This window comes from Leuresthes tenuis, unplaced genomic scaffold, assembly GCF_036924035.1.
Source record: "Leuresthes tenuis unplaced genomic scaffold, fLeuTen1.0.hap1 SCAF_7, whole genome shotgun sequence".
Classification (NCBI taxonomy): Eukaryota; Metazoa; Chordata; class Actinopteri; order Atheriniformes; family Atherinopsidae; genus Leuresthes; species Leuresthes tenuis.
Window position 1 is genome coordinate 23,291,709 of NW_027325361.1, and position 15,933 is coordinate 23,307,641.

General features: G+C 39.4%; 2 protein-coding genes across 2 annotated transcripts; both read left to right on the forward strand.

The window, feature by feature from the left end:
- The first annotated feature begins 412 nt into the window (after positions 1-412).
- LOC140312260 (chymotrypsin-like elastase family member 3B) lies at positions 413-3,478 on the forward strand. The gene is made up of 8 exons (XM_072390018.1): positions 413-517; positions 643-731; positions 800-897; positions 1,019-1,147; positions 1,443-1,579; positions 2,751-2,893; positions 3,003-3,155; positions 3,296-3,478. The coding sequence occupies exons 1-8, from the start codon at positions 433-435 to the stop codon at positions 3,311-3,313; spliced, it is 852 nt and encodes a 283-aa protein (XP_072246119.1). The 5' UTR covers positions 413-432; the 3' UTR covers positions 3,314-3,478.
- Positions 3,479-11,212: 7,734 nt separating this feature from the next.
- Positions 11,213-15,605, forward strand: LOC140311360 (sodium-dependent phosphate transport protein 2B-like). Its single transcript, XM_072388739.1, has 11 exons — positions 11,213-11,312; positions 11,412-11,540; positions 11,696-11,839; positions 12,027-12,138; positions 12,224-12,419; positions 12,500-12,595; positions 12,855-12,966; positions 13,431-13,598; positions 13,882-13,998; positions 14,082-14,206; positions 14,651-15,605. The coding sequence occupies exons 1-11, from the start codon at positions 11,300-11,302 to the stop codon at positions 15,185-15,187; spliced, it is 1,749 nt and encodes a 582-aa protein (XP_072244840.1). The 5' UTR covers positions 11,213-11,299; the 3' UTR covers positions 15,188-15,605.
- The last annotated feature ends 328 nt before the right edge of the window (positions 15,606-15,933 follow it).

Here is a 15,933-nt window from a genome sequence, read left to right on the forward strand (position 1 = left end):
TTAAACTGAATAAACTCAGACAAGAATGAAACAACATTCATTTCCCAAAGGTCCAGCAACTGGGGTTGTATTTATCAAATATTACATTGGTGTTGTATCAGTATTTTTGAATGTCAGCCATTTACATTCTAATTTCTTTTAGATTGCAGTATATAAGGATATGATATAAATATGTTTTTCTTTACACAAGAAAACAGGCTGAAACTGCTCAGGAAATGTATAGATTTCTCTTGGTAACATTTGTTAAAGCTCCATTTTTTCCCATCGGCAATCTGATCATTTCTTAGTTCTGGCAGACCAACTAATGCATCTGTGGTACAATATGTTTTTCTCAGACACAGTCAACTGAGAATGCTGATAACAAAGTTTCCCAGGTTCAGCATGATCTGCTTTTGGGTTTTCAGACAGACTGAGCAGGTATAAGAGAGCTGAATGGAATTGAGAGAGTTTAAATCTACCCTTGACACGGACACCATGCTGCAGACGCTGGCCGTCCTCCTGCTTCAGGCAGTATTTGGTGAGTAGTTTGGTTTGGCTGGGGAAGAAAAACTTCCTCTCATTCTTACAAAATACATATGTCACACATTGACATTAAGTACCAAATACATTTGTTTTATAGAATTTTCTATTGTGTATTGTTAGTCTTTGGATGTGGTACTCCTGCTGTCCAGCCAAACACCAATAGGGTTGTAAATGGAGAGGATGCTCTCCCCCACAGCTGGCCATGGCAGGTAACTATAACACATTCATACATTGTACCCACTCCTTTATTTATGAGTATTATGCGTTTTTTTCCCAGATCTCCCTGCAAGTGAAGCATGGCAGCCGTTTCCATCACACCTGTGGAGGAACTCTGATTGCACCTCGCTGGGTGCTTACTGCCGGACACTGCATCTGGTGAATAACTACCTGCTGTCTGATCAATGCAATCTCATTATAATGCAAGGGCTGAAAAAGATTAACAACATAAGGATAAAATGCTGCTAAATTTTACCTTTAAATAAATGAAAATCTACAGGCCAGGAGATGTGTATCGCGTTGTCTTTGGAGAGCATGACATGAGCAAGCAGGAGGGCACAGAGCAGGTCAGGGATATCCTGCGCATCATTGTTCATCCCAGTTGGGACATTGACCATGTGGCTGATGGGTGAGTATGTCATATATATTCATATATGTATGAATGTCATATATAATTCTGTCTACTTCTTCCCAAGTAGACAGAATTATCTCCAAAAACTGTAAATAAATATACAGCTCTAAGCAAACAGTTGTTCATTCATCAAGTAAATGCAGCAGCACATTAACAAGTTTTTCTAGTCATTTAATATAGTGAAAATTTGAAAACTATTCAAATCTAAAAGAAAGATATTTGCCAACTAAAAAAGTCTTTCATCTTCCTGATCAGTAAAAATCTAACCATACGACTGTCTTTTTTACCCAAGAAATGATCTTGCCCTGCTTAAGCTGGATAAGAGCCCCATCATGAATGACAGCGTCAGCGTGGCTTGCCTTCCAGAAGCAGGAGAAATCCTCCCCCACGGGAGCCCGTGTTACATCTCCGGCTGGGGCAACCTTTACAGTAATGTCACTGCGTACTCATCTATTCTGCTGTTTTTGCACCATACATCACGGCAGGTCATTACGTTGGTTCATTTGTGTCCAACTCAGAAGGATTTTGGCTCTGAGAGAAGAAAGCGCTTCTCAAAACGTGAACTCTTTGCTTATGATGGACAGTCAAAGCCAAATCATTTTATTTACTGTGACAAGCAGGTTAAAGGGTTATGACTTGAAATGCAGACATTATGTCACAGTTACTAATATTGCTGACTCTGAACAGACAACAATAGGCATATTATTATGTAAGGTCAAATTTTCTGATGGCCTGTGTGAGAGGATGTGAATTTTATATCTTCGTTAGTCATTCAGGATTCAAAGACAGCAAATGACTTCCTGTTATTGTGTGGTAAGTCAAGTCCCAGTTTATATTACAGTAACTTACAGTAAGTTCATCCACCTGCAAATTTGAGAAATGCATGCAATGTCAAATAATCATCAGTGCCCCTGTGGTCACCCTTTATAACGCTCACATAATATGGTTAAGCTAACTTAAGGACACGCAAACTGTATTAGTACTTTGTTGCCAATGTAAGTTTTCTTCCTTTCTTCCTTTCTTTTTTGTGAGTGCAAAATTTTAGTTGAAATTACCAGTAGCCCTCTTTGAGTCTGGTGTTCATAGCTACAGGTGAGAAAATGCAACTCCTTGTATCTTCAAATGATGGCTGTAAGATGTCTGTGTGTGGCACTGGCTTTTTCTTTTTCCTTTTCTCAAAGATAATTATAAGATTAAGGAGACATCTGTTAAACAGTTGACAGAGAACAGGCACTTTTACTGTCCGTATTGATTACTAATGCATATACATTTAATTTATTTTATTTTTAGAACGTTCCAAGGGCTGAGAAAATTGAGTCGTAGTTTTGTGACATAATTACAATGTAAATTCATGACCTGCACAAGCTGTGCAGTGGACTTTACAATGCAAGCAAATAAGTAATGTTTAGGTCAGGGCACAAAAAGCTTATTAACTACCTGACACATACTGTCTCAAACTGATTTTTAGTGCTGAGTTATTAGAAAATGATGCGCAGTTGGTTTTCCTGTTCAAATAACTTGGCCAACTCTCCTTATTGATTGCAATATACACAATGAAATATTTAGATGTTGAAGTAGTTCTGTCCTCTTTGTTTATCAGCCCATGGTCCCATGCCTGATAAGCTGCAGCAGGCCTTGCTGCCTGTGGTGGAGCACAGCGTGTGCAGCCGCAGCGACTGGTGGGGTATCAACGTGAGGAGCACCATGGTCTGTGCAGGAGGGGACATCGTTTCTGGATGCAATGTGTGTGAGGCATCAATAGAAATCAGTTTGGAGCTGTCAGAGCTGAACTGCTGCACCTGAGGAGAGTTTACTCCTTCACACTGCACATATGTCTCTGTCTCTCTCTCAGGGAGACTCTGGCGGTCCTCTGAACTGTTTGGGTCAGGATGGTAGGTGGTACGTCCAGGGTGTCACAAGCTTTGTTTCTTCTCGTATCTGCAATGAAGTAAAGAAACCCACCGTCTTCACCCGCATCTCTGCTTTCACCGAGTGGCTCAGTGAGGTAAATGAATCTTGTTTCCTCCTCTGTTTGATGTGCAGTGAAACCTCACATCTGCACAGGTCTGTCTATAGAGGCACAGATACGTACTGCAGCAATGAATAAAATATTTCATATGTCAATAAATAATTTTGTTTCTGCAGGTCATGCTGAAGTACTGAAGAGCTGCTGTTTTCCATTTGAATCACAACCAAAACATACTTGAGATACTCTATTTCAAAATTCTCTCTGTCTTGACGGAATTCTTTTCCAGTTTTCATCATTTTGCCAGTAACAGAGTTTATAGATAAGCTTTAAGTTTTCAAAAATAAAAAATTCACAGGGAAGTACTTGAAACACTTGTGTTGTTCTTGAATTTGATAATATCACACAAATACTTGTTGAACAACAATCATCTAAATCATCTAATCAAGCAAAATCCAACAAAATGTTTCACAAAACATGGAGGAAAAGCGAAGTAGGCTTCCCACTCAGTTTTTAACACTTCATTAGTCATTTCTCCTGCTGGGTGATAAGAGGAAAGACGGATGGTTTCCCATCAGCACATGTGGAGGACTTATGAATCGGTACTTCCTATGAATCACCACCAAGGTCGGCCAAGTGTCGGCGCAGGTGAACATACTGCTTGATGCACGCAGGTGGGAGCTGAGCTGGAAAGCGCTATCTCACATCAGATGAATAGCAGCAATAGGTTACCTTGATGCACGGCCTTAGCAGACTGCTGCATCAGATAGCAGAACCACATAGAGCTGCTTTTGACAAATATACAACCACAGTGGTTTACAGTGTTGATCCACCCCTCATTTGTTTTTGTTTTTTTTCTAAAGAACCAGACTTATGATAACTTATTTATCATGAACTGTAATTCTCCAGGATTTTTGAAAGTCTTTCAAAAATTGATTTTTGGACATTGACTGCTTTTTCTTTCATCTTAAAAAAGTCTCTGAAACTTCTTTTTTTTTTTAATGTATTTATTTGTTTATTCATCTGTTTTGATCAAGTCACTTAACACTGACATATGCATCATTCAAGCATAAGAAAGGAACTCGAGAGACTTTTGGGCACTTTGTACCAGCTGCTTGTCATCGAGAAACATGATTTGTTTAAATTTGACACTTTTGTCGACAAGAAACATTAACAACATTAGTGTGCCAGGCTGTCATTTAAAGCATAATTTAATGTTTGTATTTCTATCCCAGATCAGTTTTAAGTTGAATATTGTTTTTGATAGAGAACTGCTGTTTAAGATAATCACAGTCTCTAACGGTATCTTCTCTGGTTTCTTACCTTCAGAGAAATTGACCTCTATCTTGCCTGATCTTATACAAAAACTATGGTCAGCTCAGCACTGAATTGATGTCTCAGGTTTTGCTTAAAATCCTTTTGATACTCGTCTGTCCCCATCTGCTGGTACATGTTAGAACTTTACATCAATTCCACCCAGTGGACAGAAGAGATGATGGGAAGACATGAAGAATGACTGCAGAAATGACAGCTGTTGGCTTCTTACCGTATGTCACACCATATGGTGACTGCCTTAAAAAATTGTTTTCGCCCACTGCACTGCACTGTTGAGATCCAGAGAGCATATGTGATCAAACGATGTTGTTTTTCTTTCTCCATGTTAAATTTTAATGCTTCATCCAGCACATTGTACCGAATAGGCAAGGCAAGTTTTTTTATAGTGCACAAATCGCACAAAAGGCAATTCATAAAATTGAAAAAAAAGCTACATAAAATCACAAGAAGGCAATAAAATCATTAAAGCATAAAAATAGTCATTTTTAATAGAGGGAAGGGCAGACCTATAGACAAATTTTGGGGGCAAAAAAATTTATATTCTCCTGAAATATTTATAAAAAATCGCTGTTGAGTTGCAAATTTCTTATAATTAGAGCCTAACGAGGAAACAAACCATGATTTTAGGCAGTATTTACAAGGCTCTTTTAAAGTACACAACTACGATACCAGACTGCACAGTGGTGTAGATGTTAGCACTGTTGCCTCACACCAAGAAGGTTCCTGGTTTGAATCCTGGTTGGTGTCTTTCTGCGTGGGGTTTGCAGGTCCTCTCCATGTACTCTGGCTTCCTCCCACAGTCCCAAAAAATGCACATTTGGTCAATTGGTGTTTCTAGATTGATTAAAGGAGTGAGTGTGTGTGTATGGCTGTTTGCCTTGTATGGACCTTGATATGTGTTTGTGGGAAATGAATAATCCACAAGTATAATTTGAGAACTTTCATGCAAAAAGGCTTCAAGCAAAACTCTTATGCTGCATTATTATCCTGGTAATTCATAAATAAAATGTTAACGTTTAAGTGTCAGTATGGATCAAGAGGCTCCATCTGATGCTTTGTGCCTCAGACTATCAGAATAAATCACATTAAACCTCATTAAGTATCAATTAGAGTTTTTTGTGAGATTGTTTTTCCTTTGCACAAAAAGGACCAGACTGTCAAATGCTGGATCTTAACCATTATGGACTGATTTTTATTAGAAATAGCGTCCTTCTAAACAGCACATTAGAATCTTCTTTTAGTGTTTGCTTCAGTCTCTTTGGAAACCAAACATAAAGCCTGTAGAAACACACTGACCTTCCATCATGCTAAATTTCTGTGCCCTTCTGATTTTAACCTTTATAGTTGCTCATTCTAACTACCTGCAGTGATTTAACTAGTTTGGACAAGTTTTAACAACTCATCTTTATGGTTTTACAGCCCAGCCTACGCACCGCGTAGTACTGTCCCTCAGCTGTGACATGAGGGCGAACTCTTTGACCCTCTTTGGACTGTGCCAGCTTGGCAGACCGGCAGCATGAACATGATCAGTTGAATACATTCTGAATATAAAACTAAAAAACAAAACAAAACATTCTAAACCGAATGTATAATGCTTAGTACAGGGAGGAGTGGTTACGTTTTTTTCAAATTAATAGATTTTTAAAAAAGAAAGAAGAGCTGTTTTTATCGCACAAGCAAGCCAATATATGATTACCGGCATGACCAGCATGTATTTTGATTTGTGTGTGGGTGGAAGGGCAGTAAAATTCCAAAGGTTAAAGGTAAGCCTCAGATGATCTTTCCATCATATGTGGGTCTTCTGAAGTCACATGGGGAGAAAGCACAGAATCAAATCTAATGGGTTAGTCGATGATTAACTAGGGGAGATTGTAAAATGTTGCCTCTTCAAGATGCCTCTTCTAATTTGATTTCTCCACCAGCCTTCAGTCATGTCATGCTCAGGTCATTCTTTATTATTGTAAACACTGTCGAGAGGTCAAGGTTGGAGCCACAAATACAGCTAAAGAGACTCAAGTACATGATATTTGTGATATTGCTGCTCATAACTGCACAGAAGCTAATTCTTTGGCCGCCAGCGCACACTGAAAACTATCAGTAAGATAAATAGATATTTAATCAATGTTCTGCTAAAGATAGTGTACTCCACCTGACTTTTATGTCTTTTATCTCCAACATAATTAAAGCAATTATAAGATGCTTCTCCTGAAATGCAGCGATGCACTATTTGCTGAAATAATTAAAATGTTCCAGGGATTTACCACCCTCAACCGACATTATCATCACAAGGAAAATATTTGCCATGTGTTAATTCTAAAAAAGACATTTAATTTCTTTTTTTTTATTAATGTTTATGCTGTGAGATTCAGATTTATGTCGCATGATATGAATGGAGGAAAGCAAAATTGATTAAACTGATTCAAATTTGGACTTAAAAGGAGATTTGGTCACTTGTGTTTATGCACACAGTTTGCAGGCACATTTTTTATGTGATAGCTGGAACATTTAAAGGTACCTAAGATAACAATGTAAAGGAATTTATATCTGTTGATTTTATTTTCATTGTTAATAGGTGAACAGATTGTAATTTGAAAATGATGAATTTTCCTCCTGTTCTGCATTGTCATTGTGGGCTGATTTCAGTCAAAACAATCTTTTGACATTTAGAATTTATTTTGTCAGAAATGTCCAAAAGTGACACTTCCAGAGCACCTTGCATTAATGCATGTTTTCAATGTGCAACCACAGCTAATGAAGGCTGTGATGAGGAATTTGTTAACGTGAACAAACAAATGTCTCCCACATCCTAACACAAACAGCACATAAGACCATGCAAAAAAAAAAAAAAAAAAAGAATACATCAAAGAGCACCTTGCCAAATAGGAAAATTATGGGAAACTTTGATATTGCATTTGATTCATGGCTGGGATGTGAGATTAATCAACGTATGGTGCCGCTTAGCTCTTAGAAATACAGTATTTCCACACTTTATTTAAAAATGCTAAATGAAGAGTCACAATCATAGTTTACAGCTTAATGATAACAGTGTAACTAGTTCATTCGTCAATCTGCTCCAATTCAAGCATGCGCAGTCTTCGCCCAACCACGTCAAAAACGTTCAAAATCAAGAAATAGTCACAAAACAGAAAGCTTTGTTTAAGTTTTCATCACCACAGCATGTCAGTACTTTTCCATTGTGCATTACTTTCAAATTGATGTATTTCAGTTGCTGAAATCTTTATTAAAGTATCTATTTTCCTGACTGTAACCATGTAGTTATTAATACTTAACCTTAAGTAAGTTGTCAGTTGTTAACCCTAACTGACTTTTTTATTTTTTTTATTTGTAAAACAGCAAGAAAACAGATAGAGCAGCTAAAAGCGTGAGAGAAAAAGCAACTGTTTCTTAAAAAGACATTTCAGTTTAGGTTACTTTAAAAAGAAAGTGGTTTGGGTCGGACTCAAACGCAGTTGTTCGGCTTTATAAAAGTGTGTGGCTCCATCACCCAAAACAGGGGAAATCATTTCCGTGGGTACAAATCTACAGATTCAATTTCTGTGACTTTTTTTCACATTTTGCTGTGAGACTGGGTTTGTTAGTCTTGTGTATGCGGCACCAGTACGTTGGCTAAGACCCAGAAAACTCCCTTTCCCCAGAATCGTTTCATGTGCAAATGTGAACACATGCAACTGGATGTCAAGCGCAGCTCACCTAACAACTGTCCGTATATCTATAACCAACTGTTATGTCACAGCTACACAAAATCCTCTAAAAATGCCTTTCGTTTTTCAGGTCTCAGAATGTATGATGCAAAATTTAAAAGAGAAAACATTAATCACAATGAAAAGCAGATTCTGGGTCCTTTTTTCCTGCTTCCCTCCTTTGCATGTTTCTATGTAAGTCACAGCACCCTACTGTTTATTATGAAGTGTAGTGCTCTAGAATGCCAACAGTTTATTATCTATTTCTTTAAAATGGGATTATCTTATGTTGTTCTCTAGTCTCTAGTCTTTTTATAGTATGTGTTATGTAACAACTTGGCATGGGTGGGGAGAACAGACACACATCCAACTGGTCATGCTGTGAACTGTCAAACTTTTATTGGGGAAAAAAAGGTCAACTTTGAAACAAAACTTTGTTGTTGTTTTTTTAAGAGAAGAAAACAGATTTAGATTTGACATAGGTTGTTTCCACTGTTTTAATCCAGAGTTTAAGGTGAATGCTGAGTTAATAATGTTTCACTTTATTTGCATCAAGTTTTGACACAAATATGATCATATGTTGTTTTATTTCTGAGTATAATTTAGAATCTGCAATTGTTAGTGTTTGAAGACCAGCTCATCAACATACCAGGGTGTATGTGGGTGCTGTTTTTTTTTTTTGTGCATACTGAACCTGGTACTTCTTGGAGCTGTAATCATCGTATTTATTGTGCAGCAGTCAGGTAGTACAGTACAATGATTAATCGCTGGTCAGCTGTTGTTAGACACCACAACAAGAAGGATCAGTATGCAAATCAAGGCAAAGAACAGGGAAAAGCATAGAAACCCAGTGATATATTTTCATTAAATGGAATTATGGTTAAAATCAATGGTGTTTTTCTCTCCTTTTTAAATATGAAGTGTTAATCTCTTTAAAGAGATAAAACATTCAGAAGAAAATACTGTTTAATATATGTGCAGCTGGAGATCTTGAGGGATCAAACGTAGAGAGTGCATGAAGTGAACTCTTGCCAACAAAACAGATTAAAGAGAATCTTAAGACCCCCTGGGCTTCATTTTCAGAGACTGAAGTTAATGTGTTTGAGTTGAAAAAAAACACCACCAAACCGAAACATTTACAATAAGACCAGTGAATTTTATGCCAAATATGCCAAACAGAATTCTAAACGAACTTAACGGAGATTTCATTTAACTAAACTAAGATCTGCGTTAAATCTCTGAAGTGGAATTATTTTTTTTTCTATCAACTCAGTGAACCCTGCTTTTATAGGCAGGACATTAAAGCTATCATGATTATTTTATTGCAGTTTGGGAGTAACAGAAATATGACAATTGGTTAATCATTAACTCATATTCACACCATTTATTTTAGATGTAAAATGATATGTTGTTACAGCCCTATCTCTGCAGCATCTCCCACTTTGAACATAGTCAGACACGGTTAGCAATAAATATGCACACACAAGCAAGCATGTGTCTGTTATCTAAAGAGCTGTAAAGCCATGCACGAGTGAATGTGTGTATACGAATGTGCATTCGGGCCTAAGTGAATACCAGGTATGTAATCAAAGTTATATATTAATAGTTGTTGGTTTTTTTTATTTATTCTTTTTTTTCAGTTTTGATCAGCCAACTTTTCACACTTAAACACACGGTGTATGGCAGCTTGCAGCAGAAATTAGAGGACTAAAATTACGTGGGTTTTCTGAACAATATCATCTACTTTTTACCTCCTGTTACTCTTTACTAAGACATGAGTTATTCATTATGGGTAATGTCGTTCAAAGTGAAGAGTAATGGAGAGATAAAAGCATGAATTAGCATGAAAAAGCAACAAAAATGGCACTTGATATTAAATATAGATTGTTCTGAGAGGTATCTGGCAAGGTGTAAAATGTGTTAACTTTACCACTAAATGGTGAATAGTGTTCCAACTGCAACCACTAGGGAGCAGTTTGCTTGATTTTATCAAAGCTGGACCTGCCATTCCTCAGACTGGAGCAGAATTGTGCAACTCACTGTGAGAATTTTAATTTGAACTATTAGGTCGTCTTATTTCTTTGCCTCAACTCTACCTAACATAATTAATGATAATTAACACTTGTTGGAAAACTTAACCAATTAAAAGAACAGAGATTCAGATGAAGTGAAGAAGCTTCCCATCTTTTTCCTCATTCAGAGCTGTGATCAGTGTCGGCCTCAGCGGAGTCCCTCTCTCATGAATAATCATTTTATTTCTGATTTGGTTTATTACAGGTCAGCACACAGGCAGATGCACAGCACAGATGCTCGGACTCTGCCCACAGGTGCACGACCTTTGAACTGAGGGCGGCGGGTGTGCGCTCGGTGCTGCGCTATAAAAGAGGAGCTCCGCCTGGACCGAGCATCAGGTAAGCCAGGTGAGGACTCCTGCTCTCAGCGCCGGACACACAAACGCTCTCCGACAGGTGCGTACTCTGCAGGTCACTGTTTTCTTGCCGTGGAAGTCAGGCCACACGGTTCACCCGTAGTGAAACTCCAGCTCGAGTGGAGAAATGAGTCGAAATAAATACCTGGAGGGTTCAGGGAGTGGGACATGCGCCTTCTTAAAATGGCACCTTTTTGCATTTTTTTGTTTTGATGCGTCAATTCTTAAACTTTTGATCCACTGCTGACCAGACACTGACGTTGGTCATGTTAGTTTCTCATAAAATTGTATTAATTCTTGCTCTGACTATTACACAGCTTTATGTAAAAGTACAGTATATTGTATTGGAACAGTGATTTATTTAGAAAAGTTTTATTGATGAAAGCTTGATCACTAAAACCTTTATCTACATCTAATTCCATGTGTTGATTATTCATTCTTTTAACGTTTTTGTTACTTTTTTTTGTCTCAGATAGTCATGGCTCCAAGACCACAAGAGGGGAATGATTCCTCCTCAAATATCAGTATGTCCTTCTCTCTTAGATAATTCTGAACCTCCTCATGCAGTTGTTGCAACTTATTTTCTTCTAACATTCCCTCCTGTCTGTCCTTCATTAGATGACAAAGAGATACCACCAGCTTACTCCACCTTGGACCTGGTGACTGATGAGACTCCTGAAGAAGATCCCTGGGATCTCCCTGAGCTCAAAGACACAGGGATGAAGTGGTCAGGTGAGGCAGTTCTGCATTCAAACTGCCCTGCATAGTACAGATCCCTGCACAAAACCTGACTCTGACCCAGTATTTTGTGTTTCATGTTTTCCTTTACAGAGCTGGATACAAAAGGAAAGATTTTGAGAGTGCTGTCTGCTGTTGTGAAGCTGGTTCTACTCGTCGGATTACTCTACACGTTCATTTGCTCGCTGGATATTCTCAGTTCTGCTTTCCAGCTAGTCGGAGGTGAAAACAGAATTCCTTTAAATACTGTTGATCATTATGTGTAATCACCCATCTAATATATTTTATTTGCCTGATAACAACGCAATGTGCTTATATAATGTATGTAGAGTTACATGGAGTTATTGACCTGAAGGTGTGTGTGTATTTGTATGCAGGCAAAGTTGCTGGTGACATCTTCCAGGACAATGCTGTGTTGTCCAACCCTGTGGCTGGGCTGGTGATCGGAGTGTTAGTCACAGTGTTGGTTCAGAGCTCCAGCACCTCCTCCTCTATTGTGGTCAGCATGGTATCCTCTGGCTGTAAGTGGGCACACAGCTTTATTGACTTTGTACATATGCAGAATCTACAACCAACAGGAAATACGGGCATACTTACATAATGCAGCAAATCTGCTAATTTGAAAAGCTGGAACCATTAATGCCTATCAGATAATGGCTGCACCTCTGGGATATGACATAGTACTTTAAAGATACATTTATTCTTCAGTGCTGGAGGTCAAGTCCGCAGTGCCGATCATCATGGGAGCCAACATAGGAACGTCTGTCACCAACACTATAGTGGCAATGATGCAGGCAGGAGACAGAAATGAGTTCCGCAGGTAAACCAGAGGAAGCAATGACAAAAATGTTCAGGAAAAGAACTCAAAGATCACAATGTGCTCACAAGTGTTCCTGCACTTTTAGGGCATTTGCCGGTGCAACAGTCCACGACTTCTTCAATTGGCTGTCTGTGCTGATTCTTCTGCCCTTGGAAGTCGCCACAGGCGTTCTGTACAAACTCACCCTCCTCCTGATCGAATCTTTCAACATCCAGGGCGGAGAGGACGCCCCTGACCTGCTCAACGTCATCACAGACCCTCTCACAAACTCCATAATCCAGGTAACAAAGACACAATCAAGAAAGTGCAGAAGTGATGTTCAAAATGATGCCTTCCATTGAAATATAGTATTTTCTCTTAGCTGGACAAATCTGTTATCACTGGAATTGCAACTGGTGACCCGGCAGCACGAAACAAGAGTCTGATCAAAAAATGGTGCAAAACAGAGACCAACACGGTAAGAAATCAACAAGCGTTGCATCACGTGAAAGAAAAAATGATTAGTTCCAACATAAAAACACATCTCAAAGCTATGGTTACCTCTCCTTTTTGCTCTTAATGACTGATATTGTCCTTCCCCAGCTGTGACCACAGTGATTCAGTTGTTAGATCATGCTTTATAAAAAGGGAGAAATCCCATGTGCAGTCACAGACAGATTATCATCTGCAGCTGCATTAATTATCGGGCTATCTCTTGTTTTCGTCGTCGCTCTCAGACTTTCTGGAATGCCACAGTGGAGAGTTGCCCTGCAGGTGCAGTCTGTTGGGTGGAAGGAAACCAGACCTGGACTGAGATGAACTTTACTTCCACCGACTACCAAGAGAAATGTAAGCATGCCTCTATGCATACCTTTTTTTATGGAGGGATTTACAAAGCAGCTTGCACTACCAGATCCATTAAAGCTCAGTGAAATATGAGAGAGCCATTTGGCCACAACAGCCTCCTTCTTCCAGACCCTCTGATGTTGGGACAAAGCCTACCTTTGAGATGATATAGTGCCTCGCTTTCCAAGTCTATCTCCTCAATAGGTCTTTTCATTATATATTGAAGCTCGAGTGCCTCATGACCATCAAATGGATCATTGCTTCATTACGGCTTTCATTTGCAAACAGAAATATTTAAATTTTTCAATTTGATACGATCAGAAAGTGACCTCCACTAATATACCACCCACAGCTTATTTTACAGTTACTTCTAGTTCTTATGGTTTGCGCTGGAGCATGTCAAACATAGAAGGCTTTTCATAGTTGTCACATAGTTGACCCTTCATGTCTTTAATCATCCTCTGCAGGCAAACACATCTTTGTCAACGTTAACTTGCCAGACCTCGCCATCGGCCTCATCCTCTTGGCTCTGTCTTTGCTCGTCCTCTGCACCTGCCTCATCCTCATCGTCAAGCTGCTCAACTCCATGCTGAAAGGACAGGTGGCTGTGGTCATCAAGAAGGTGCTCAACACAGGTACAGAAATGAAAAGCAAGAGAGAGCCTTCTCCATACGCTCTGAACCGGCCTGTTTGATAGTCAGCACATCTGTTTTTGTGGTGATGCTTGATGAGCAGCACAGGCACAGCATTCCTGTTGCTTCTCGCTTGCCCCCAGGTCCAGCAGTTCTGGTGTGCGATGCAGAGAGCTCAGGCACAAGTGCTGTTTTTGCAGAAATCTTCTTTTGCTCTAATTGTGTGATCAAACCTGCTCACTTTATCGGGTTTGTTGTTTGTTTTTGTTTTTGTTTTTTACTACAGACTTCCCCTTCCCCTTCACTTGGGTTACTGGCTATATTGCAATTCTGGTGGGAGCAGGGATGACCTTTATTGTCCAGAGTAGCTCTGTCTTCACCTCAGCTATAACACCTCTTGTTGGTAAGGCATCATCACATTGATTTCACTCTATATGTTTCTTTTTAAACACCAGAACTTACATCTTGTCAATCTTCATTCACCAGGTATTGGTGTCATTAGCCTTGAGAGAGCTTATCCTCTGACACTGGGGTCAAACATTGGTACAACAACCACATCAATACTTGCTGCTATGGCGAGCCCTGGAGAAACGCTAGCCAACTCGCTGCAGGTAAGACGGAGTTAAATGTTGTCCTGATGCCCCTGGTCACAGTCATGTTAGCAATGTTAGCTCTTAAAATGGTGATGCTGGTTTGTCTGTTGATCCGGAGGGTTAGGCTTTAAAAATCCATGTGTAGGGTCTGATGATAAATGGTTAGAGTTTGGGATTACATTTTTTTTATGAACAAGTGTAATATCTCAGTTACTACACTGGTTTCAGGGATTTCCACTAAGTTATTTTAAATTAAAGATATTCACAGACACCAGAGGATACATCACATGAACTTTAATCATCTTACAGGTACGTTCATTCAGATAACAAAATTTCAGCTTGGCACCGAACAGGAGAGGAATCGTGTGGCGTTTACAGCTAATGTGCAAATGTTTCTGACACTTTAAACAACAATGGTGAAGAGTAATAATAATAAAGTAATCGTGTTTTTGTGTTTTTTAGATTGCACTTTGCCACTTCTTCTTTAACATCATGGGCATCTTGCTGTGGTATCCGATCCCATTCACACGACTGCCAATCAGGTTGGCCAGAGCGCTGGGGAACCAAACAGCCAAATACCGCTGGTTTGCCGCCCTCTACCTCATCCTGTGCTTCTTGGTTCTCCCTCTGAGTGTATTTGGCCTGTCATTGGCTGGCTGGGAAGTCCTGGTTGGGGTTGGCGTGCCCATCGTTGCGTTGGTCATCTTTGTCATCGTCATCAATGTGATGCAGTCTCGATGCCCCCGCTTCTTGCCCAAGGTCCTCCGGAACTGGCACTTTTTGCCCCGGCCCCTTCGCTCCATGGCGCCATGGGACACTGTGGTGACCTCAACGTTTGGCTTCTGCGGCAGACACTGCTGCTGCTGCTGCAGGTGCAGCAGCTGCTGCAGAAAAGATGAAGAGGATGAAAAGATCTCAAAGAGCAGCAGGAAGAGCCTGGAGATGTACGATAACCCGGCCATGTCACAAGACGACGACGTTAAAGCAACGCATCTTTAAGAGCATTGTGTTAAAAGTGTCCATATGCAATGCTTAATTCAATAATGTGTTTGTATCACACTTGTGATTGTTCATGACTTCTCAGGTTGTGTTGTGTCACTGATCATCTGAAGCACTGAAGCAATCACTGTCTGTCGTGTTTGTGCTGGAGAGTATGAACATAAGAGTTGTACATATTCTCATGAGCCCTCAGTTGTTGGGCATGTAATGTTTATTTCCCTATGTTTTCAATGTATTGTACAGACTCACTGTCTGATATGACTTCATATGGGAGTGGATGTGGATACGTTGATTTGTTTTTATATTTGATATGACGTGTGGAAGGAGCTTTTGGCTTTCTTATCGTCCTTGAACAACTTCAAAATGTTCAATGTAGCATTTAACATGCAATGTTATTTACATATAATATCCCTCAGTATTTAAGACAATATAATATTTGTAAATAAAGAAAATTGCTATTTTTAAAGTGCCTTATATTAATTTTTTTTCATCCAGTTCCATTACTGAGATTGAGTATAAAGTTAGATTAAGTTACAGATTGGACATATTATCAATCTGGGCTGTCAGCTGAGATAATGCTGGTCGTGCTGGTCATGCATGGGATTCACATCATGGATGAGAAGGTTAAATAAGTGTGCTCGAAGAAGATGGCGCCCTGTAAGCACATTCATATCTGATGTGCCTTTGAATGGCAGGTTTGTAACAGGGACTTCAGACTGAAACACATCGCAAAGTCTAACCACAAT

Bases quoted from the DNA above. Each gene is read 5' to 3' on its own strand.
- LOC140312260 (XM_072390018.1), top strand. From the start codon at position 433: ATGGAATTGAGAGAGTTTAAATCTACCCTTGACACGGACACCATGCTG. The intron at 518-642 runs GTGAGTAGTTTG...GTGTATTGTTAG, and splicing joins CCTGCTTCAGGCAGTATTTG to TCTTTGGATGTGGTACTCCT. The intron at 2,894-3,002 runs GTGTGTGAGGCA...TCTCTCTCTCAG, and splicing joins ACATCGTTTCTGGATGCAAT to GGAGACTCTGGCGGTCCTCT.
- LOC140311360 (XM_072388739.1), top strand. The intron at 11,840-12,026 runs GTAAGTGGGCAC...TTTATTCTTCAG, and splicing joins CAGCATGGTATCCTCTGGCT to TGCTGGAGGTCAAGTCCGCA. The intron at 12,420-12,499 runs GTAACAAAGACA...ATTTTCTCTTAG, and splicing joins TCACAAACTCCATAATCCAG to CTGGACAAATCTGTTATCAC.